The sequence below is a fragment of the Rhodnius prolixus genome, unplaced genomic scaffold, assembly GCF_049639745.1.
Source record: "Rhodnius prolixus isolate KJV_2025 unplaced genomic scaffold, Rpr scaffold_10, whole genome shotgun sequence".
NCBI lineage: Eukaryota > Metazoa > Arthropoda > Insecta > Hemiptera > Reduviidae > Rhodnius > Rhodnius prolixus.
In genome coordinates, this window is record NW_027411615.1 from 22,677,885 (window position 1) to 22,700,806 (window position 22,922).

Genomic DNA, 22,922 nt, shown 5'->3' on the forward strand with positions numbered 1-22,922 from the left:
AAATTTACCGCTACTACTGAATTTGAGTTGAATTATTTCAGCAGTTACTGTTTACATTAGAGAACAGAATTAATCAAAATGGCTTCTGAAATAACTTATTCATTATTCAATGACCAAAACATTTTTGTCGTTTAATGGTGTTATTCTTTATTATTTGGGAAATTTATTTAAATATAAAAATCTATAACTGAATCAAGTGCTATGTCCCTTAAATTTAAGATATTTCAAAAAGTTGAGTTGAGTTTGTGCAGTGAACGGCACTTATAACCTTAGACTTTCTAAATTTCAACTATCTTCGATGCATTTTATGCTTTAAAAAAAAATTAGGTCTCCAATACTTAAACGAATTTGTTTTTATGCACCGTTAGTTGCACTTTACTTCTAAGCTTTGACTAAATTTGAAGTAACTGGATTGTTGTAAGTACAAGAATAAAATTAAGAATCGAAAGCAAATAGATTCTAAGTGATTTGAATGTAAAGTACTTAACTTTTCTTTCAATTCTTCCAATTTTCCATTCTTGATGTAAAATTATTGATTGATCTTGATCCATTATTGATGTAAAATTTAATAATTAAAAATATTTTTCAATTTGCCCTCTAAAATTGAAAAATAAAAAAAGGTGCAAGATGAAACGAAGTGATGTTAAAAAGTAATTTAGATTTATATTGTATTTTTGTACTAAGTAGATGTTTTATGAATTCATTTTTATTTCAATATTTTTTACAATTAACGTTAACGTTTTTATTATTAATTTTACAGGAAGAAGGAGGAGCGGTAATTACTCCAATGAGACGGGAAGCCCTAGGTGGCGCCGCTGAAACCGTAGCCGCAGTAGCAAATTTACAAGTAGTCTCGGCAAACGCACTACAACCAGTTGCCCATACGGAAACAGTTATTGCAACTGTAACTTCACCACCAACATCTCCTAGATTGCCATCAATATTGGAGGCTGCCATTAAAGCAGAACCCAAAGTTGAAGTTGAAAGACTACCATCACCTCATTCAGTCCATGAAGAACGGATGTCTCAAGCAAGGTTAATTTTTTTTAATTATGTTAAATTTTGTCCACACTTTTAGGTATATAAATTAATTAATTTCAAGTTATACGACTTCAAAGAGAAACTATAATACGAGTGTATTGTGAGATGTAAAAAGAGAAGCAAAAACAAACGCGGAATGCTTTTGCCTTTAAAAATAGCTTCTGCATCAAAAGGGCATGAATTTGGTTTACAGATGAGCCTGGGATTAACGTATAGATTATTTTAGATTTTGAACGGCAGGACGGGACCCACGCCCCCGGCACCGCAGCCACCAAGAGGCTTATTGTATTGTACCTTCTAGTAGATTGTACCTCCCCTTCTAAGAAGTTTGAGGGCTTTCCCTACCAGTTCCTTCAGCGCTATAAATCTCCTTTGATCTCAAGGTACCAAAGATATCGTGTAGCGCAGTCTCTCGATTGCAACGCAAAATCGAATAACAGGTGAGAGGCCGTTTCTTCCTCTTCCTGGCACAATCTGCACAACGGTTCCGAGCTAATAATCGCAACCTTGTGCAGGTGCTTTCTGTACCTTCCGTGCCCTGTGAATAGGCCTGTAATCAGAGTGATCTGATTCCTGCCCAAACCTAGAGTCACTTTGGTTCTTTGTTTACCCAGCAAGGGTAATAACTCTAGCTGCGTTTGACCCCCAGAAAGCATTACCCAGTACTTTTCATTTTCTCTCGAGATCCAATCTCTGAGAGCCTCACGAACTAGGAGCAAGATAAATAAATTAACCGATTCTAAATTGCCAGGAGAAAAACGACAGACTTTTTTCAGTCTTAATGTCTCTCTCTATACGAAGAAGAAATTAGTGGAAGAGAGTCACTGTTACCTCGTGGCTGTCATGGAGAAGAGAGAAGTAAAAGAGGCTGCAGAGCAACTATTCCCTAATTGAATGTTGAAAAAGATAGGTCTGGTTTTTTTCCAGTAATATATTGGTAAATAAAGGAGGCATTGGAAACCAACAGTAGCTTTGAGTAACCAATATGATGTTTTTTTTTCAAGCCCTCATAAACAATATTGGTAAATGTGCAAACAAGAGCGCGAACACAATAAATAAAAATAAAAATGTATCTCCATAGCAACGGTGAATATAGTGACTAAGTTGAATTTTCAAACTGTTGCTCAGAAAAATTAATAAAATTGGACTTACTTGTTACTGTAGAAATTTAACTGTAAAACTGAATGTGTTTGTGTGCATTTAATTAATTAATTTATTTATTTTTCCAGAGTATATCTTGCATCCACTTCTCGTCAAAACCTGGAAACAATAGTCGAGGCAATACGTCACTTAGAAGGTGATAATCTATTCAGTGATAGTAGCGAAGCGGCGGGGGCAGGTGGTACTACGAATGGTGAAAATGGTGCCACCTCTGACGAAGTTAGCCTACCACAAGAAGCACCATTAGCACTGACGAAGCACACCTCACCAGATAAACAACATCTGATCAAAGTGAAAATGAATCAATATCTACAATTTCATCAACAACAGCAAAGGCCTGGAGTTATTGTAGTTAAACAACATACGTGATTGCCTCACACAAATACGACAATTACACACCATGGATTCTCTCTCTCTTATTTATGAGCTTTTTTTTTTATTTTATTTGACGAAATTAGAAAAAGCTCCAACATTTTATTATTATATTATAATAAGATTAATTATAATGTCTCAAAAATGTATATATATTTATATTTATGTGTATATATTAATACATATATGTATCTATAAATATATATATATATTTAAATAGGTATCGCAGAAGTAATCCTCACCATTCTTGTATTTATGTGGAGCAATCACCAAAGCAAGTTACATTAAGTTTTGTATACTTTTGGTTTTCTTACTATTTATATGTACATCTCCATACCTACCTCCTTTTAGAGGAGAGGGAATTATTCTGATTTAAAAAAATTGCTCCCATAAATCAGAATTATTAGTGGACATCTATCTATTAGGAAATTACTTACTCTTTCTCCCATTTTTTATTTATTTCAATTTGTTTCTTAATATTTCTTTTTATAATATAAATTAAACATTTAAAAAGAATAAGTGGAATTATGATTTTCAGTTTTAGATATGTTCTCTTAGTTGATACTTGTTAATAAGAAGATTTAAAAGAATTTAGTAAATATTAAAATAAAAAAAAAATATTACAGTGTAAGAATTTATAAGTAAGGGCACCTTTCTTTAAAATAAAAAAAAAATAATAATAAAGAGAAATAGTTGCCTTTTATAACGAAAAGTCTTAAATAAACTTTTTTTTAAACAAAATTAAAAATCATTTATGATTAAATAACTAGTAAATTGTAATTACAAATGTAAAATGAAATATGTTTACAATAGGAAGTTTAACTTCTGTAGATGTACAATTCATACTAAATTATACACGGTTTTCTTTCATTTATTTATTACCCAAAATGTTCATATTTGAACATGAAAGTATTCAATCAAGTTAGGCAATTTTTTTTTTTTTTGCACTTTATACTCCAATAATTAATAAAAACAAAATAAAGTGAATGGAAAGTAGGGGATAATTTGTTAATAAATTTATTATTAAAAAAATTCATTTCTTAAAATTACCCATTACTTTTTTTAATGGGTATTTTTTGCTTTCTAATAAAATTTATGGTTGAGGCAAAAATGAAACGATAATTGTTTCTTTCTTGTTCTACAGTTTTATAATAAAAGAGGATAAATTGTTTTATGTAGTAAAATGTTTTTTTAAAAAAAAGAAAAGAATAAACAAAAAATAGGAGAGGGGGCCGCAAAGGTGTAGTGGACTGATACCTTGTAACGAATCGTGTCGCTAGCGTTATTTAAATACGCGTTTTGATTGTACTACTAGGTTCGTCTGACTACGCTGAGTGCGGAATGCGCGCTGAGCCTGGACGGTGGACCCGGCGCGGAAAAAAAAAACCAGCGGTCTTTTTATAGGATAATTTTTTTTTTTTTTTTTTTAATTTCTGTAAGTTAAAAAAAAAATAATTTAAAGTAAAAAAATTAATGAAGAAAATATTGAAGCGCAGGCAAGGACAAGTTAAACGAGCATATAATATATCTTAGAAATCGGTCACTATCCTATTTAGTTATATTATTGCTTAAAGAAATGCGGTAAATACAGAGCTACCACCGCACCGGACCTCTGCGCATGTGTTTTGTGCATGAATGTTGTGAATAATGTATTTTGTATGTATGTATGTGATTAATTAATTTTATTTCTTATAATTTAATTTTTTTTTTGTCTTTTTTTTTGTTACATGAGATCAGACTGTTACATAAAGACTTCTTTGTGCTTATATATATTTACATTGTTTTATATTTTAAGTTAATTTTGTGAAGGGCTTTATATTTGTGAACAATTTTAAATAAAAAGATAAAGTGATGGTTCCGTTTATATTAGATCGATATTTTTTTTTGCTTTTCAAAATAATTATTGTAAAGTTTAAAGCTTCTTTTTCTTTCATTATTTTCTTTTTAATTTTTGATTTTATTTTAGAAAAAATTCCATCTCCGTTTTGATTGTATGCTTTACATTTTTTTCCCCCCAATATTTAGAATTAAAGAAAAGATTTATGGTTTTACTGAAAGGAAGAAAACGTAGTTTTGCATTATTATTGACAGTTAAACACCATCTTTACAGATTTAGCCTTACTCTCACCCTCTGTGAGAAAATTTCCTAATCAATGCTATATCCACCTTAAAGAATAATATTTGAATGGAATTTAAAGCAAACCGTCAGTATACTATAGAAATACCGCGAGAAGATTTAAAACAGTATTGTTCTAATAAAACTCACCTTCTGTGATTCAAAATTTGGATTAAAATTTACAATTATATTATTTATTGCCTTCTCAAGTACTGTAATTATTAACGCTATCATTATTGTTAGTGTTTATTTGAAAGATTTTTGGGTTTTATGCAGTAACATCTGCGGTTGACGAGAAATGTATATGGCCATTTTGATTTTACAACTTCTGCTCCATGCTCTCGTATCTGTTTTTTGATAAAGATCTATCCAAGCTCATGTGATTGTTGGCAGTTTGAGAGAGAGACCCAATGCAGCGTCCCCTGTAAAAAAAATCGCTCCGAAAGAAATCCTTTTCAAGTAAAAAAGGATTACTTTTGCTTATTTAAGAACTAAATCTCAATACTTGCCTTCCAAAAAAAAAAAAAACTGTTATAATTTGCTATTTGGGCACATGTACTTGATTAAAGTGATAATGTATTTTCAAAACATTTTAAAATGTTTTACAAATTCATCCTTTAAACATATTCATCGAACCCCTAGCTGTGATGCTAATTCTCAACTTGTTTTACTTCATTTGTTCTTATTTTTTTGATCGTTAATATTGCTTTATTAGACAAGAAGAAATTATAGAAACTTTCTGTTTTGTAAGCAATTTCTGAAAATATTTGCAGGTTAGCAAATATCATATTGCTAGAATTTTAATATTTTGCTAAATCTGTAGCATTGATAAGCCTAAATTTTCTTTCTGAGTTTTGTGTTTAATAGACGTAAAAATTTAGGTTTAGATTATCTTTTTTAAATTACGTTTTCTTGTCCACATGGAAATATTTGTATTCAAATGTTGAAAGGAGAGTCACTATTTTTACATTTTTTAGTTTTATATTGAAAAAAATAAGGCGAAATTTATATTTATTCTTTTAATAGGCGTGATTGAAAAGAAGTGTGAGCGACACCCTAGCTTAATGTGGATATGTATACGTACAACTAAGAAAAAAATCTGTAGTGTGGTAGTTTAGCTTTTGAATAAATAATTGTTTTAAAAAAAAAAGTGAAGCGAATATATTAGTTGAGATTGTGCTAGTTCATAGTTAGGGCACACACTACCTTTCTAAGACCTTTTTTTGTAAATGATACAAATGCCGTGGTTTCTAGTGTTTTTATTCTTTTTTCTTTCAAAAACAAAACGTAAAACCAATTCTTTATTAAATTATAAGTGTAAATATAAATAGTTTTCAATTTAACATCTACATATTGCAAAGTTGAAAGTCAATGAAACTAAATTTTATTTCAGGATAGTTTTCAATTTTATGTTTTATGAAAATGTTTTCAACAGCCTTAAAAATATTTTAGAATTGTGAATAAAGCTCTTTTTCTTCTTTTAAAGCATTGTAAAAAAAAAATGAAAATAATAATAAACCTTATGCGTTGAACTAGTGTTAATTTTTTTTGTTTTTTCGTTTTGTTTTGTAAGTGTATAAATTTTATACTCATCAGAAATACTTATGATAATTTTTGAATGTAACTTACTTGACTGCTATGGGACATAAAATGAAAAAAATAGATGGCTCTTTAAGTGGCGTTCGCATATTAAAGCCAAACTTTAAAGTTGTCTGATTTAAACGATTTTTGTGGATATCAACAAAACTGTTTGATCAGTACTTTATAAATTTATTTTAAAGCTAATTACTTAAGTCATGTAAACCAAAAATCTTTTAAAGACCTAATATAATTGTATTCTAGGGCAATAATCTAAATGTCGATTATTGTAATTCATGAATTACAGATTTTCAAAACTAGTATAATAAATCTTCTTTCGCAAACATAATTCTTAAGATAAACTTTTTTTTAGATTCACTTATACCACTAGTTTATTTAAATTTTAATGTTCTTTTTCCTCCAGAATTCAATTATTTGTACATTTGTTTATAATATTGCACGCATTTGCTTCTTGCTGGTGACAATCGAATTGTATAAAATAATATAGGATTCCTAGCGAACAGTATTTCTTTATGTTAAATCCACATTAACTTTTAGAAGGGACATAACTTATTTATTTATAGCAAAGCTAAATTAAAACTACATCTAACATTGATTTGTTTTTTAGATTTCATTATAAATTTAATAAAATACTCTTTAGTGACTTTTAAAAAATATTATTTTGCGCATTCTCTTAGGTTAGAGGTCCATTTTAGTACTTAATTTACTTAAAACTAAGATTTCTTATACCTCTAGAGATGATTCAACAGGATTTTTAGAAAAGTTAGTTTCCAAAGCTTCTGTCACACTCTATCTTAAATCATCCCTTTATTTCGATTATATTTCATGTAGACATAATAAATCGAATCTCTTTTGTTTCAAGTTATTCTTCGGTTTATTCTCATGTGAATGATTTAGTCCGAATAATCATTACTTCAATCAAATCCGTTGCGCATTAATAGAAAAAAAATAATAATAATAATAAAGCTAATACGATTTAAAGAAAAAATGAATTCCATCCTCACGCTCCTCTTCAATGGATTCGTTTAGAGATTCGTTCTCTACCTTAAATATACTTACTTGGTTCTTTGAGTACTGAACTGATTTGCCAAAATGTTTGCTAACACATTGAAAATAAAAATATAAAAATGTATAATATATGTAAGAGGTTAAATAAACAATACCAATTAAAACGTCCAACAGCGGTCAAGCGATTTACAAAATAAATTCATTAAATTATGTTTGTATTTTTGATGTTTAAAATAACTACTTATCCAGAAAAGGACAAAATCTGGCAGAACTTATTTTTTCCACTGGTATTAAACTTTACATATAGCTTTTTTTTTTGGTTTGTTAAACTTTACTTAAATATTTTTTTTTTTATTAAAAAAAATTAAAAAAACTTTCGCTGCTGCAAAAGATCTGTTTCAAATGGAGATTCGCTGTAAATATTAAAGCTTCACTCTGTGACAGTTGGGGCAGCCAAGGATGTTTGTAAATTCAAAGTTCCTTTTCAATTAAAAAAAAAAAAAAAATTATAAAAAGTAAAAAATATTTAAAAAAATGAAAAAAAAAGAGAGATAAAAACTTTTCATCAAATAAGGATTTAAATTATAAGATATTTTGCATTTCATATCACTTTTTTTTTTCTTGGTTTTTAAGTAGAAATAATGCTGTAGTAAACTAAGTTTAGATTTTGTATTTAAGCACTTCTCATCAATTAAATAAAAAAAAATTAAAATCATTTATGATTTCACTTAATTGCTTTTCTTTTTTTTTAAATATATGTATAATTAGACTATTTTCTATGAAAACAGGATATTATAAAATCACATATAGTTTTTTTTTTGTAAATATTTTATAACTACTTAAACCTTTCACGTCATTTCATTTTTGTTTTATGTATATATATTATTAATAATATAATATATATGTATATTATTAATAATATTAACGCATATGCATATATTCATTAATATAAACTGAATTATTCCTGTATATTTGCATATTGGTGCGTTACATTGACTCATTTAGTGAACTTTTTTTTTTTAACTCACTGCTAACGTTTAAGATTCTATTTTTGTGTTTTGTTTTTTTCTTTTCTTAATGTTTACAATGGGGCATCGAGTATTTCTTTTTGTTTCTCCTTTAAACATGAAAATAGAGAAAATAAGTTTGATTAAAACAAGTATGAACCGAAAATTAATTTTTTTTTTATGCATTCATAATCTTAATCGAATGTATTATATAAATTACATTTAAAAATAGTTAAAAAAAATTGGAAAACTATAAAATATTGCTCAAATTACTCATTTAAAAAATACAAATCTGAATGTCATTTAAATAGGGTATTGGTGCAGCTTGGCTTAACATTCCCATCTCAATTTAAAAAAAAAATAATAATGAAAATATTTATTATAGACAAAGATGGCAATAATAAAATATTCTTCTCAAACAGAATAAAGATTATTTTATCTATTATGTTACTTTTTTTTTTGGTGATTCTTTTTTGTTGGCCTTTTTGATGCTTTCATTTAATTTTTTACAGGAAGTTAATTTTCTATTTGCTGCGATAGATGGGGTTTTTATGTATATAAAAATAGTACGCATAAATTCGGCCTGTAGATGGATCTTGGCAATGTGTGGATTCTTGAATCAGAAAGGTGTACAAATAAAATTCATTTAATTTTAGTTAAACATGTACTCTACCAAAACTTGTAATACTGATTCATTTTTAATCCATCATTTGAGCTATACTTAGTCCATTGTTCCTTCTTTTAAATTCATTACCAACTTGGATGTTGGCCCTTCATCGTTAAATTAAACTCTTCCTTTTTTTTTACGCGTGTAGTAGGTTTCTTAATTTTACAATTGAAAAACGTAGTTAAGCAAACAATTTTTTTCAAATTCAAAAAAATATGATTTGAGAAGATGCATTTAGTCATTGCACTCTCAAAACTGAACTCATTGCAAACTAACTAAAATATAATCGTAACTTTTATTTAAAGTTATGACTTTAAACCAGATGACCCAACCGCAATTAAATACGTTTAATTAATATGGCATAAGTAGCGCAGAATAAGTAATTGAATTAAAATTTTTCGAAACTTTTTCATATTTCCTAATGGTTAAGTTGTGGTTATTTATTATAGCGTTATCTAGAAATATTTAGAGATATATATTTTTAGTTTAGGGCCCGAATAGCTTATTGTTACAAGTACAAATCTACCAGTGAACCAGATCCTTACCAGATCTTACCGGATTTGTACTCATTTTATAGATATTAGTATTATTTATTTAACACCCCATAATACTGTCCACATAGTTGCTTAACTGAAGAAATTTTAGAACTATATCTCTTGGAAATAATGCTACATATATTTAAATTATTTTTTTTTTTCACCACTGCCTTCATAATTAATTAGTTCTTTGTTTAAAAAGGCAACAGTTAAAAAAACTGTTTTTCAATTTATGTTGCAAAAAAAGTGGGAAGGTTAATCTCAAACAATGTGCGTACTTTTTTATTTACAAAAAATTGTAAATTTTGAATTCTACGTGGCTTCAGTGTATTGGAGTGTGTTAATGGTAACAACACCATCAAACAGCTAATATTAAAGTATTTATCATTTATCGATTAATTAATTTGTTTTTATAAATCCAAAAAAAAATCACAAAACCAAAGCACTCGTTAAAATGGAAAGCACTAATATCATAATTATTAATTCAAAAAATCTAGAAGAAAAACTGTAATTAGCCAAGCTACATCAATGCGTATGTACTTTTATATGTATCTCGCTGCTCTGTACTCTCTTACAAAAAAAAAAAAAGAAAAAAAAATTAAAAAGGCAAAAATGAAAACGAAAAATAAAAATAAACTGTACAAATATTTAAGAATAAGAATTTAGATTTATTTAAAAAAGTGTAAGTCGTCTCTTCCATGTACGAGTGACATATTAATTTATGTAAATAAATAAAAGTTAAAGAAAAAGAAGAAACTTTTAACATATAAATATATATATATAGGCCTAGCAGGTTATTATTTTCCATGTGAAATTTTACTAGGTGGTCAGAGGCATTGTATTTTTTTTTTTTTTTTATTTAAAAGCTGTTTTCAAAATAATACATTTTAAAATATCACAAATTACAATCTATCTCAAACTGCCTTATTGAAAGCCTGATAAATCCTTTTTTCATTTCTGGCATCTCTTTCAGATTAAAATGATTACACAAATAAGTAAAAAAAAAAATTAAAAAGAAGTTGATGAAGAAAAAGAAGAATACGACTGAGATAATCAGTTTTTGTTTTTTGTTTTTTTAATTTATGTAAACCAAATATAGAAGATTATAATAAATGGGTCGTTTTAATATTATTTAGAAACACATTTTATTGGTTCCTTGAAAGATAATCAGGATTCAAGAAGCAAGGCAAGTTTTCTTCCATCCAACATTTCAATATTCCTAGCAATGAAATGAACTGGTGAACTCAAAATATAATTTTTGGACCTATTGCTTATAACTTCTTCCAGAATATGAATTTTTTTCGAAGAAAACAAAAATGTATTGTGGAACTTCAGAAATTTGTTTTTGTAAACCAGAATTTCAAGAAAATATTACTTATATGGTAAACAAGAACATTTACTTCGCGATTTTTTTGAGACTACAGGTTTAGAAATAATCTTCCCAGGACTTTCACCCATTTTCATGTTTATGCTAATACGAAAAAACTTTTTAAAAAGAGTAATAAAGGGATTTGTACAGTTGTATTTACGTTCTGTGTAATATGAAGTCGCCCTTATTCATTTTTCATTCAGCTCTGCTAACTAACAAACACTAAACAATGCTGGTGAGAACTTTGACATAGGTGCGTTGTTATTCATGCAAACATTATCATTACTTGATATCATCAGCTCCTTCATTGAGCTGAATTGTTCAAAAAAATATTGATTTTGGGATTATGAAAGAAATGAATCATTTTGGGAGCTCGAGCAGATTAAGATATCACTTGAATAATTAATTAATTTTGAATTAATGAATAATGGATTTAATGAATTTAATTTTTAATTTATATTTTTTATTAACTTGATATATTTATTCCACTAAGATCTTTACACATATAGATAAATATTGAAATTATTGAATTAAGTCAATCTTCTTTGTCGTACGACATGATCATGTCCTGTTAATTTTATTTTTGTGGAGAGTGTAGAGGTAATACTAATTAAAATTCTAAACTATCAATTCAAATCCAAAACCAACCAATTAGAATTCAAAACCGTCATTAAAATTAAAGTGTACTCAAAATAACTGTACAGCTAGCTATTAAGTTACCAGTTAACGCCCCGTTTTAAAATATTTTTTAAATTATCATTAAAAAAAATGAAACTGCGCTATACGATATTTTGCCCAAGTAGTGCTGCTAACTAACGAATTCTAAACCGATAAATTAAGCGAATTGGAAATGGTTTAAATTTCAAAAAATTGATGCACTACGCTATCTAGTAACGTTTAATAAAACTAATGTAGTTTAAGTAATCGCCGCAAGATAACATAACAATGCACTTTCGATAGTCGGCCTTGCTTGAGCTCTAGCAGATTTAAGATTATTGCATTGAATAGAATTGAATTTTAAATATATTTTTTTTCTAATGTACATGTTAATTAAGCATTTTAAATACCATAATATTATGAACACTAAAAAAGAAAATGTATAAACTGCGTTAAATTCTGTACATTATAACTTTTAATGCAAATAAATAGTTCAAAAACGACAAAGTCATGTTAATAATTACTTCATTTACTTTTTTAGTATTTTTAATAAAATAGAGTGAACTGAATAATAGAAAACCACTCTTTAAATGATACTGTCACGAGCAGTTGTCCAATCTTTTATTTAATTAATTTGCTTTTAATATGAACAACTATCAATCATTTATAGAAGTCTTCCCTGATTTTTTTATGTTATTATTAGTGCTTAATAATTTAATAGATAATGTTTTGTAAAAGTAAATTTTTCTTTTTTTAAATATTTTTAAGGGAGTTGGACAGAAAGAGTTTCTATGCATAATTTAGCACCTTTTCCTCAAATAAAAAAAAAACCTTTCTAGACTTTGAATTCAGGATACCCTGTTTGCACAATCAACTGTGGCTTAGTTATTAATACTATAAAGCAGAAATCTTAATCATTCCTGTCAATTTAGACCAGAATTACTTATTTTGCAATTAATTATGCAATGTAAATTCCAAATTTGGGCCACCCTGTCTGTACAATCCTCTTTTGACTTAGTTATATTAATACATTCATGCAGAACTCTCAATATTTTCTAACAAACAAGGCAGGAATTCCTTGTTTTCCATTAATTGTGGAATCGTTACATCAAATTCGGGCTACCCTGTACTTACATTCCACCTCTAGCTAAGTTATTAACACACTAAAGCAGAAATCTCATTCCTTTGTTCAAAACTAAAAGAGAATTACTCATTTCGCCATTAATTTTGCAATGGTAATTCCAAATTTAGGCTTCTCTGCTTGTCCAATTCACCTATGTCTTAGTAATTAAATGTACATAGCAGAAATCTAAATTTTTGGAAAATCTGGACGAGAATTCATTAATTTTTCCAATCGTAACTTCAAATTCTGGGTACTCTGTGTGTACATTTCACCTCTGGCTTAGTAATTAATTGTATAAAGCAGAAATGTCAATCTTTGCAGTAATATTAGACGAGTATTCCATATTTTTAAAGAATAAGTCAAACTATTGACCTGGAGAGTGATTTCTTATAGCAATTTCATCAAAACAATATTTTTTATTCTTTATGTATTCTGGCCAGGTTTATATTTTTTTCAAAGATCTAATAATCTTTTGTGTTTATTAATTAAGAAAATAGCAATAAAATATTCATTAAAATGGCATAAAACGCCTAGTATTTGCGGTCTCTACATAAACATCGATAGTTGAGATTGCATGAGTTAGTTGATAAACTTATTTACCTCTGTAGTCCCTAACCTTAACCTTACATTAAATTTGCTTAAAGGTTTTCTCGTTGTAACTTTTAAAGGGCTCACAATTTAGTTTAGAGGTTTCACATAAAAATAAATAAAGTGAAAAAGAAAAGAATTTATAATTGAATATAACAAAGTGAAAGCAAGAAGTACTGGAACTCTCTTTTTTCCTGCGCTTTTGAAGGTACACTATTTGGGAAACTAAAACATCAGGTTTTTCATTTACTATGACTTGAAATGTAAAAATCCTTAAACCAGTAATGAAAGCTTTAAGCAGTTGTAAAACTCAGAAAAAAAAACATAAATCCAAAAGAAAGTGGAAGAAAAGGAAAATTTGTAAAAATTTAACAAAGAAATTTACATCTTTTTCGTTGGATAAGATTCAGTTAGTATTTTCGGAAATGAGTGGGAATTGTTTCTGGAATAATTACTACAGTGCATTTCAGTGGAGAAATAATTATTTAAATTTTTGGAATGCATCAAAAGAAGTACAAACGTTACCTAGTTCTAGCAGAAATAAAACCCTTAGAACCAAAGATAGGAAGAAAAAGAAACGAATTGTAAGTAAATTCTCTTAATATAATAATTGAAAAGTATTTTTTATCAAGAAAATTACGGGTAATTATATTTTAGGAGCATGATTCTTGTTTAAATGAGGTCCAGGAATGTATTCGAGACTTGAATTGCATTACATTGGATTCAGTTGGTGATTCTGCTTCTTCTCTTTGTCACACTCATTCTACCTCTTTTGAAGATGATAGTTCCGATAATTTTGAGGTCTCAGAAGAGATGATTCAGTTTATGGAAATAAATATGAGACACAGAGCAGGTTTAGGTGAGTTAGATGCTACTTTAACTGCTTCTGAGGTAATGAGTCAATTGTTAGTAGTGATTCTGCTTATACATAGCTAAATACTTTATTGGAAGCCTATTGATCAAAAATATTGGATACCAGAATTGGCTAATTCGTTTCAATAGCCAAAAATTGTAACCTTTCATTGCAAAGGAAAAGTTAGAAGTGAAATCCTTGAAAAGTTGTTAGATAGTGATGTACCTCCATAGAAGGGGCCAGCCGAACCAGGCTTTAGCAAACCAGGAATTTAAGAGATATTAACCATTAACTATTGTTTTGATTTCCTCTGAATGCTAATATTTCTTTTATTACTAATTCGATTAAAAGCAGACATTCTTTAAAAAATTAAGTATAGTGCTACTGCAATTGCCAAAAATATCAGATAATGAAATATTGTAAGGTTTCATGTCTAATTATTGTCCTAAAAATTGTCGATTCGTTTTGAAAGAAGTTGTTATTATTCGCCAGAATTGAAATGCATTTCGTTAAAAGCATTCCTGTGATAAAAGTAGTTGATTTATGAGACTAAACGTTTAAACTTTAGTTCTTTTCCTCAATTTTGCCGGCTGAGGGTTTTCCAGCTAATGTCAGATTCTGGATGACTATTTTTTAAAGATTTTGACTTCCACTTTCTAATTTAATGTGTCAGTAGACATTGTCAAGAAATAGTGAAAAATGTAAAAACTTAATAATTCATGCTTTAAAGAAAGAAAATTCGAACAAAATGAAGAAGAGAAACGTGCTTTGAATACTGGAATCGTAGATTATTTTCAGTATTGCAGACCCAAATCACTTCTAAATACAATTATAATTTTTATTTACCTTAACTTTATTAAGAGGTCTTATTCCCCTTTACAGAAGCAGAGAAAGAACGTTTGCGAAGGCTTAGAAAAGAGGCGGAAGAAAAAGTCGAAGTATCTGAAAGAGGTTAGTAAGAGTTGCTTAGGAATGTGACTATTTTATGTTTTGCAATTCTAGTTTTCAGTGTTAATTATAGGTTAATATACAATTATTTGATTGTATTAAACGTCAATTACATTGTTAGCAACAATCATTGGAAGTAGTAATTGCAATCCGAAGGGGCCCTGAAACCTGAACTTGTTAAAAATCTTGTTCTTTTGTTCTCTGTTCTTCAAGTTTTTTGACTAATGTACTATAAATGATAGCATAAGTCCTGGGGACTGCAAAAAATTGATTAATATTATAAAAAATGTTACTCTACTGAAGTCGATTTTTCAGCTTTTCAGGTTTTTAAATTTCGTTAAAAATTTATATGCTCATTGCAAATGTCTAAAATCTATAACTTTTATTTAAAAAACATTTTCCCTTGAAAGTGCTTCTTAAGACTGGTTAAAGTTCCTTCTAGAGAGTCATTTAAATGAAATATATGGTCTCAAGTAGGAATTCATATGTAAGTAAAATTCTGAATTTGAAGAAAACTTTTAAGTGCCATGTTAAATTTAGTGGCCTGTTAAAAGAAGAAGTACCATGTTAAATTTAGTGGTCTGCTAAAAGAAGTGCCTCGTAAAATTATTTTTTTTTTACAGTTTTTTTAAAAAAAAATAAATTCTGTGTTCAAGAAACTTGACGCTGAATTTGTCATGGCTGTACTCCTCTCTTATGCAGTAAACACATTTTATAATATTCTCCATTTACAGATGGTGTCGAGGAATGTAGGATTCCAAATGAAGCAACTGTAAATAAATGTAGGAGTCAACAGATGAATAATTTATACGGAAAATCCGCGCCGATGATCCACGGTATGGAAACAGCCATTCAGTTAACATTTAATTGGAATTGTGATCATCATAAACCGCAGTATTGGCCAATTTTACCTTTTACATTTAAATTTGCCAAATGAAGTACTTAAAAAAATATTTTTTGTAAGTTGATTTATTTTAGGTAAGTGGAATAAACAAAATATAATAAAAGTTCGTTAAAGCTTGGTTGTTTATTAAAAAAGCCTATTCAGTTTGAACTTCTTTTTAGTCTTGTGTCTGAAACGTTTGGAACTTCTTAGAGCTCATCTTCAGACTACTAATTCAGAAACATATTAAAACAGAAAAAGGAAAGATCAATTCAAACAGATGGATGATTTCTCAGTCATAATATCTTGTTTTTAGGATTTAATATTGATGCAGGTATTAAAACTGTCCGGTAGGACAGTTGTATAAGGGTTGATCATCAAAAACTGCAGGAAAAAGCGTAACGTTGAAAAACACCCAACTTTGACAATTTTTTTCTCTTTTTCTATAAAAGATAAAATTCCCAAATTTTCTTTAAATTATAGGGCAAATCCTCCTTTATAACTGTAATTTTTTTGCAACAACCTAGATCTGAAAGATTTTGAGAAAAAAGTTGCCGAAAATGTGCAAAAACGGCATTTTCAAAAATTGTTGTTCTTGTTCTTCTTGTTGTTGTTGTTGTTGTTGTTGTTGTTGTTGTTGTTGTTACCTTTTTTGTAAACTGCGTAGCGCCTAAACGCGTGAACCGATTTTCATGAATGAGGTGTCATTCGATTCGGAATTTTATGTAGATGTGCCTTTTGGGGGTCTCGACTCTGTACATCGAATGGGAGAGGAGCTAGCCCCCTTTATGTAAGGCCCCCTCCAAAATTATTATTACTAATTACTCTGTAAATCTTGGCCCGATTTTGATAAAATTTGGTAGGATGATAGGGTTAGGGCTCCCCTACATAACATTAAAGCGACGATCTAATCTTACACTTGTTAAGGGGAAGTATAGCAATCGTTTCAAATTATCGACACGTGAACTGATTTTCATGAAAAAAGTGTCATTCGAATCGAAATTTTGTACAGATTTGCATTTTAAAAGTCTCGACGCTACGCCTCATAAGGAGGGGAGTTTGCCCCACCCAAGTAATGCCCTTTCTAAAACTATTATTACCAATATTTCCATAACGCTTAGTCCGATTTTGATAAAATTTAGCACGAAGAAGTGATTAAAGGTCCTCTACGTGGCAGTGAAGTGCCATCATGCTCTTACACCTACTAAGAGGAAGTCTTGCAACTGTTAAAATTATCAATGGGTGAACCGATTTACATCAATGAATTGTCGTTCGATTCAAAATCTTTGCCTCTTTGCCTTTTTGGGAGAAGTACTGTATTCGCAGTTTGTTTTTCTTACTCCTCTTAAAAGGAAGTACTGAAATCGCAGTTTAATTTTGCTAGTTACGTACAAATACCTTCCTATTTTATTCAAAACGCTTTCTCAAAAAAATTGTTATTGAGGATGGCAACTATAATCATTCTTTATAAAGATCTCTCCAGTGGTAGTTACAGTTCCGACTTAACACCTTTTCAGGTTATAATGATAGAATTGCTTATTCCAAATTTTAAACAAATCTGTAAAGCAGATATGTAACTTTGCAAAATAGACAAAAATGAAAATCTATCCAAAAGGTACAAAAATCTCCTTAACAAAAACTTACAGTTTTAAAAGTTAAGTATAAGGGTTGATTAAACGCCAAAAGGTACACAAATCAGCTAGTACCCAACATTTCATTCATGCTTAGTTCATATAATTTAAGTAATTTTGCTGCATTAACTTTTCCTTCACATTTTTTAGAATTTATTAGATGTCACAGACCCTTATGCTGGCCAGTTCATTCATAATATTATTTTGTTATAATTATGATAAAATGTATATTATATCCGTTTTTAAATAGGTACTTTATTTTAACTCTATTCCGAATTATTCTTCGGATTTAGCTTTAATTTGCCCTTTATTCTGAGATGTCACATATATATATATGCAAAAGTAGAAAAAGACAAAGTTAGAGTCGGCTACTGTTTAAATTTGAATCACGGATTTGAAAGAATATTTCAGTGTTGAATTCGTTTTACCGAAATATTCGTGAGCACAAATAACACACAGTTAATAACAAGTAGATTATTCAACAATAATGATTCATTTCTCAATTGTAATTTAATTTAGACCCCCTAATTTTACTTATAGTAAAATACTGGAATAATTAGCTGTCCTAAAAAATATGTTTATTTTATTTATTTTATATTACATATATACAACATTGTGGGAAGAACACCTAGTTTGAGAATGTAATTGAAGAAAACCATATTATTTGCGATAAAGCCAGATAATTATTACCTTTAATTATAAACGTTTGGCTACTACATAAAATAACAATTACTTTAATCGAAGAATGAACTTAAAAAGACGATCTAAAAAAATAAATAAAATAAAATAAATAAATAAAATAAATAAATAAAATAAACAAAATCATTGATGTATGTTGATGTAAGCATTTTTTCAAAAAGTTTTTGAATTTTTTAACCTGTAATTAATAGATTGATTATTATAGATTAATAGATATTAAAGTCAATCTACAGTGCTACTTGAACAAATATTTTGTAGATAAATATGGCCAGCATAAGGGTCTGTGACATCTAATAAATTCTAAAAAATGTGAAGGAAAAGTTAATGCAGCAAAATTACTTAAATTATATGAACTAAGCATGAATGAAATGTTGGGTACTAGCTGATTTGTGTACCTTTTGGCGTTTAATCAACCCTTATACTTAACTTTTAAAACTGTAAGTTTTTGTTAAGGAGTAATAATGGGAAGGGATTAGCTATGCGGTTAGCGTATTTGATCCTATGCAGAGATTCCAGCTCGAATCCAGTCCTAGCCCACCCTAGATTTTCACTTCCTAGGAGCTTCTTACAGCTCACACTCCAGTGATGGACAATGTTGTCTGTAACGAGACCAACACTGTCCAGAGACCGGCAGTGCATTGAAAAAAGCTCCGGGCGCCAATAAAGGAAATGGTCTTTCTTACAAGTTTACTTAGCTACATATTAAGCCTTCTTGGAATGAATCTAAAACTCTTGCCAATTATAACAAAAACTGTTACTACTACAACTGTCGGCCCAGATGGCAAAACAATAAACAGTAATAGAACATCAGAGGAAAGCCTGTCTATCCCTCTACCCCAGAAGTACCTGTAAACGAATTTTCGTGGAACATTGTTTCAGTTGTAGATCTATTCATAATTAAGAAACTAAGTTCAAGGACGATGATTGGAGTAACCAATAAATTTTTAAAAACTGAAAAATTTATTCAGTAAAGTGAGGTACTTCAGATTGACCACTTTTGACAAAAATCTTTTTGTGGCATCCTCGGACAGCACCAAAGAGAAATATCAAATTTGAACTTACTGCAATTATCGTGTTTAGTACGTGTATTGTCTTAACCACTTTTTTGGAGTTTCGGGTTTTCAAAGGGATATTCCAAGTGGAATTCAAAATAAAAAATTTACACAATTATTAAGAGTATTGTTCTAATTTTTTTTCAAAGTAAGTTTCGCAACAAAATAGGATGACAGAATTTTAGTCACGCGCAAGTGTACTCATTTACAGTACAGTATGTTATTATGATATTATATTTATTTAGAGTTACTAGTACCATAGAAATGTTTAAATTTAAATCATAGTTGTTATGTTACTAAATTATATGAAATTAATAGAGAAAAATGGTAAGCAATTCAATGAGTGATTATAAATATGTACAAGGGCGTTGTACGAACTGTGGCCAATATGTTCAAGAATTTGAAAATAGTAATTTCACATCCATTTCAAGTTCAGTTTTTTTTGGTCCAAGTCTAATAGAATCATTGATTTATTTGTTAGATAGTCTTCCTTTAAGAATGGCCTATAGAATCGGACTGCTCCATGAAAATGAACAAATAAGACCTAAAATGGACGCACAGGATTTAGAGTTACTTCCAAGCGACAATCTGTTTTGTCGTGAAACACTTTTATTAAAGGTATGATTTATTTAATTGAAGGTTATAAATAGTTTAAGTACTTAAAGATCTTGATATTTTATTTACTAATGCAATGCAATATACAGATTTAAAATTGATTTAATAGTTAAAACATGGTTTTAAGCTAAACTTTGTAATTATTAAACGTTTTCCTAAACTTTTACGCTACTGAATATATATAATACATATGCTATTTAATCCCAGCAACAGAATTAAGAATAAAAACAATATATACCGCACGAAAACAAATTACAAATGGATTCACTTGGAAAGAGTCTATCAAATCAAAATCGACAAATGCATAGTGGACTGGTTAACGTTTTCCTACTGATTTAATTTGTAATCAAATCTAAAAATGGTTACTCTGGAAATAAGTAATCATTTTAGAGTTTAGACACAAGAATAGAAGATTACCTCTACGAAAGTTTTTTTGTATTTTATAAAAATAAATGCAATCCTAAAATAACAAGATAGTAGTTAAAATTAAATTTTATAATTTTATTGTGTACAGAACAACAAAAATGCTCATGAAAATTACGCTTACTTTAATTAAGTGATTATCTATTATTATTTTTTTAAATGATTTAAGGCGTGTCAACATCTAAGGCTATTGGCGCCCGGAGCTTTTTTCAGTCCTGCCAATGTTCTCTCATTACAGATAACACTGTCCATCACCGGACAGTGGCTGTAAGAAGCTCCTAGGAAGAGAAAATCTAAGGAATCCAGCAGCTGGATTCGAACCCGGGACCTCCGCGTGGGAGATTTGGAGTCTATTAATTTAAAAACGGGAATCATAATTATTTATTCAAGAACCGTAACTGTAAGCATTCTTTTGGGAAAGCATCTATATGCACTGTACCACCAACGCAAGGCTCTATGCTCTGCTCCAAGGCGCCAAACTTAAGGATTCACTTAAGAGCATTTCCATAAGAGATGTTTAGAAGTTTCGCTCTTGGCCTTATTTAATACAAAGCGGTTCCCTAGTAGTATTCATCTTGTTTTGATCCTTCCGCCGATTGCAATGGCTCATGGCCAAAATAGTAACTTTCTTTCTGCTTATGAAGTAGGTTGATTTGGCGCTCCAAATACACCTTTTTTTAGAAGGCTTATTCCGTCATCCTCTTTCCTAATTTAACGGTTTTAATGTGGAGGTTGCGCAAAGAAAGCTGAGTTTGTAAGAACTTCTCTTTGGCTCTTAATGTGAGGTGTAAATTGGGGAATGAATCCTCTTTTTAGAGCATTATTTAAGGATTTTAGTTACACAAGTAAAATTGATCACTTTCACATATATATATAATTTTTTTTTTTTAGAAAAATCCTCAGTTTGATGAAACAAAATTAGATTACGAAATAGATAAAATATTTACTGAGATATCCGCAAATCTTGATATTATTAAAAAGGATAACAGCAACAATGATTCCTTTGGAAATTTACTTAACATCATATCCAGATTATCTGGTGGAGGATTGAAAATTAAAAATAAATGAATTATTTTTCAATTTTTTTTTTAATTATTTTCTTCCGCTGAAATGCAATACATAATGTAAGCTGCTTGAAATAGCATGATCTGCTGAAGTACATTATTAGTCTACAGTTTACAATAAATTATCATTCAAATACAATTTTGCGATTGTAACACCAGACAAACCTACCTTCTATCCGGATCGTCCTAATGCACGGCCGAGTGTCCTTGATCTAGCATTAATCAAGAATTTTCCATATCTTATAGAATCTCACACCCATTGTGCCCTTTCTTCTGATCACAATCCAGTTATTCTCAATCTAGGTGGAAAAATGAGTCTGCACCAGCCCAGACAGGTGTTTAACTATAGGGACGCTGACTGGAGGAATTTTAGGTCGTTACTTGATGAACAGCTATCGATTAATCCCCCTATATCTAATTGCAAAGACATTGACCAACTAGTTGGAACACTTCAACAAGTAATAATAGACGCAGCTAACAAATCCATCCCTACATGTACTGTAACAAACAAATCGCAGCAGTTGCCACTATCCATCTTGTTCCTAATAAAAGTAAAGAACCTTGTCAAGAAGGCCTTCTCTAAACATCGTCTTCCCTGGATGAAGAACTTACTAAACAAGCTCATAAAGTATAATTCCCAGATTTTATTTATTCATAGAAATTCTTCATGGAACAAAATGCTCTCTAAACTCTCTCCTCACGACCCTAAGCTGTACAAACTTATCAAAGCCATGCGCACCAAATCTACTGTCATCCCTCCACTTTCATTAAATAACAATCTACACAATATTAACCAGACTCTTATTCCTAATAATTATGCATACAGTCCTCAACACAAGGCCGACACACTAGCAGATTTCTTTGAGAAAGTGCACATTATGAATTCTAGCTTAGGTGTTCCTACCTTTACCCGTAAAGTAATCTCAGTCGCTAAAAATTATTTCACTCCACATCTAAAACCTGATGAATGTATCTTAACAACACCAAAAGAATTAGGAAGAGAAATAAGAAGATTAAAAAATAGCAAAGCCCCCGGCATAGACGGAATAAATTCCAAAATTATGAAAAACATTTCCAAAAAGTGTCTAATCCACCTTACTAAAATAATTAATCACATTATTATGTTCGGCTACTTTCCAGATATATGGAAAATGGCAAAAATTATTGTCATTGCTAAACCTGGTAAAGACCCCTCTTTAACAAGCAGTTATCGGCCAATCTCCTTACTTCCTTGTCTTAGTAAGCTGACTGAGAAAATTATTTTAAGAAGACTCACTTCATTCATTGACAGTAATAGCCTATTATCATCCTGCCAGTTTGGTTTCCGTCCAAGGCATTCGACTACTGCCCAGTTAGCCAGAGTAACAGACTTGGTAGAGCACAACTTTAATCTAAACAAGCATACGGGGATGGCTTTGATTGATGTGGAAAAAGCCTTTGATTGTGTTTGGCACAATGGCCTTATCTATAAATTAATTGAGAATGGCTTTCCGAGATATTTAATTTACTT

General features: G+C 29.6%; 3 protein-coding genes across 12 annotated transcripts in view; all 3 read left to right on the forward strand.

The window, feature by feature from the left end:
• Window positions 1-10,525, forward strand: part of crp (transcription factor cropped) — a 150,616-nt gene extending 140,091 nt beyond the window's left edge. For all 9 annotated transcript variants that reach the window (XM_074133527.1, XM_074133523.1, XM_074133521.1 and 6 more), the window contains 2 exons: window positions 761-1,035; window positions 2,271-10,525. In XM_074133527.1, coding sequence (XP_073989628.1) covers window positions 761-1,035; window positions 2,271-2,571 — 576 coding nt within the window. In that variant the 3' untranslated portion in view covers window positions 2,572-10,525. The remainder of the gene's footprint in view (window positions 1-760; window positions 1,036-2,270) is intronic.
• A 2,695-nt stretch (window positions 10,526-13,220) lies between these two features.
• Window positions 13,221-16,063, forward strand: LOC141456687 (uncharacterized). The gene is made up of 4 exons (XM_074132874.1): window positions 13,221-13,828; window positions 13,902-14,103; window positions 14,980-15,048; window positions 15,780-16,063. Exons 1-4 carry the CDS (start codon window positions 13,529-13,531, stop codon window positions 15,980-15,982), a joined length of 774 nt encoding a protein of 257 aa, XP_073988975.1. The 5' UTR covers window positions 13,221-13,528; the 3' UTR covers window positions 15,983-16,063.
• Window positions 16,064-19,552: 3,489 nt separating this feature from the next.
• Window positions 19,553-21,428, forward strand: LOC141456688 (uncharacterized). Of its 2 annotated transcripts, XM_074132876.1 has the most exons (3): window positions 19,553-19,637; window positions 19,792-19,928; window positions 21,240-21,428. In XM_074132876.1, exons 1-3 carry the CDS (start codon window positions 19,601-19,603, stop codon window positions 21,414-21,416), a joined length of 351 nt encoding a protein of 116 aa, XP_073988977.1. In that variant the 5' UTR covers window positions 19,553-19,600; the 3' UTR covers window positions 21,417-21,428. The 2 variants fall into 2 exon arrangements, with proteins under 2 accessions (XP_073988977.1, XP_073988976.1); XM_074132875.1 differs by having other exon boundaries at window positions 19,560-19,928.
• The last annotated feature ends 1,494 nt before the right edge of the window (window positions 21,429-22,922 follow it).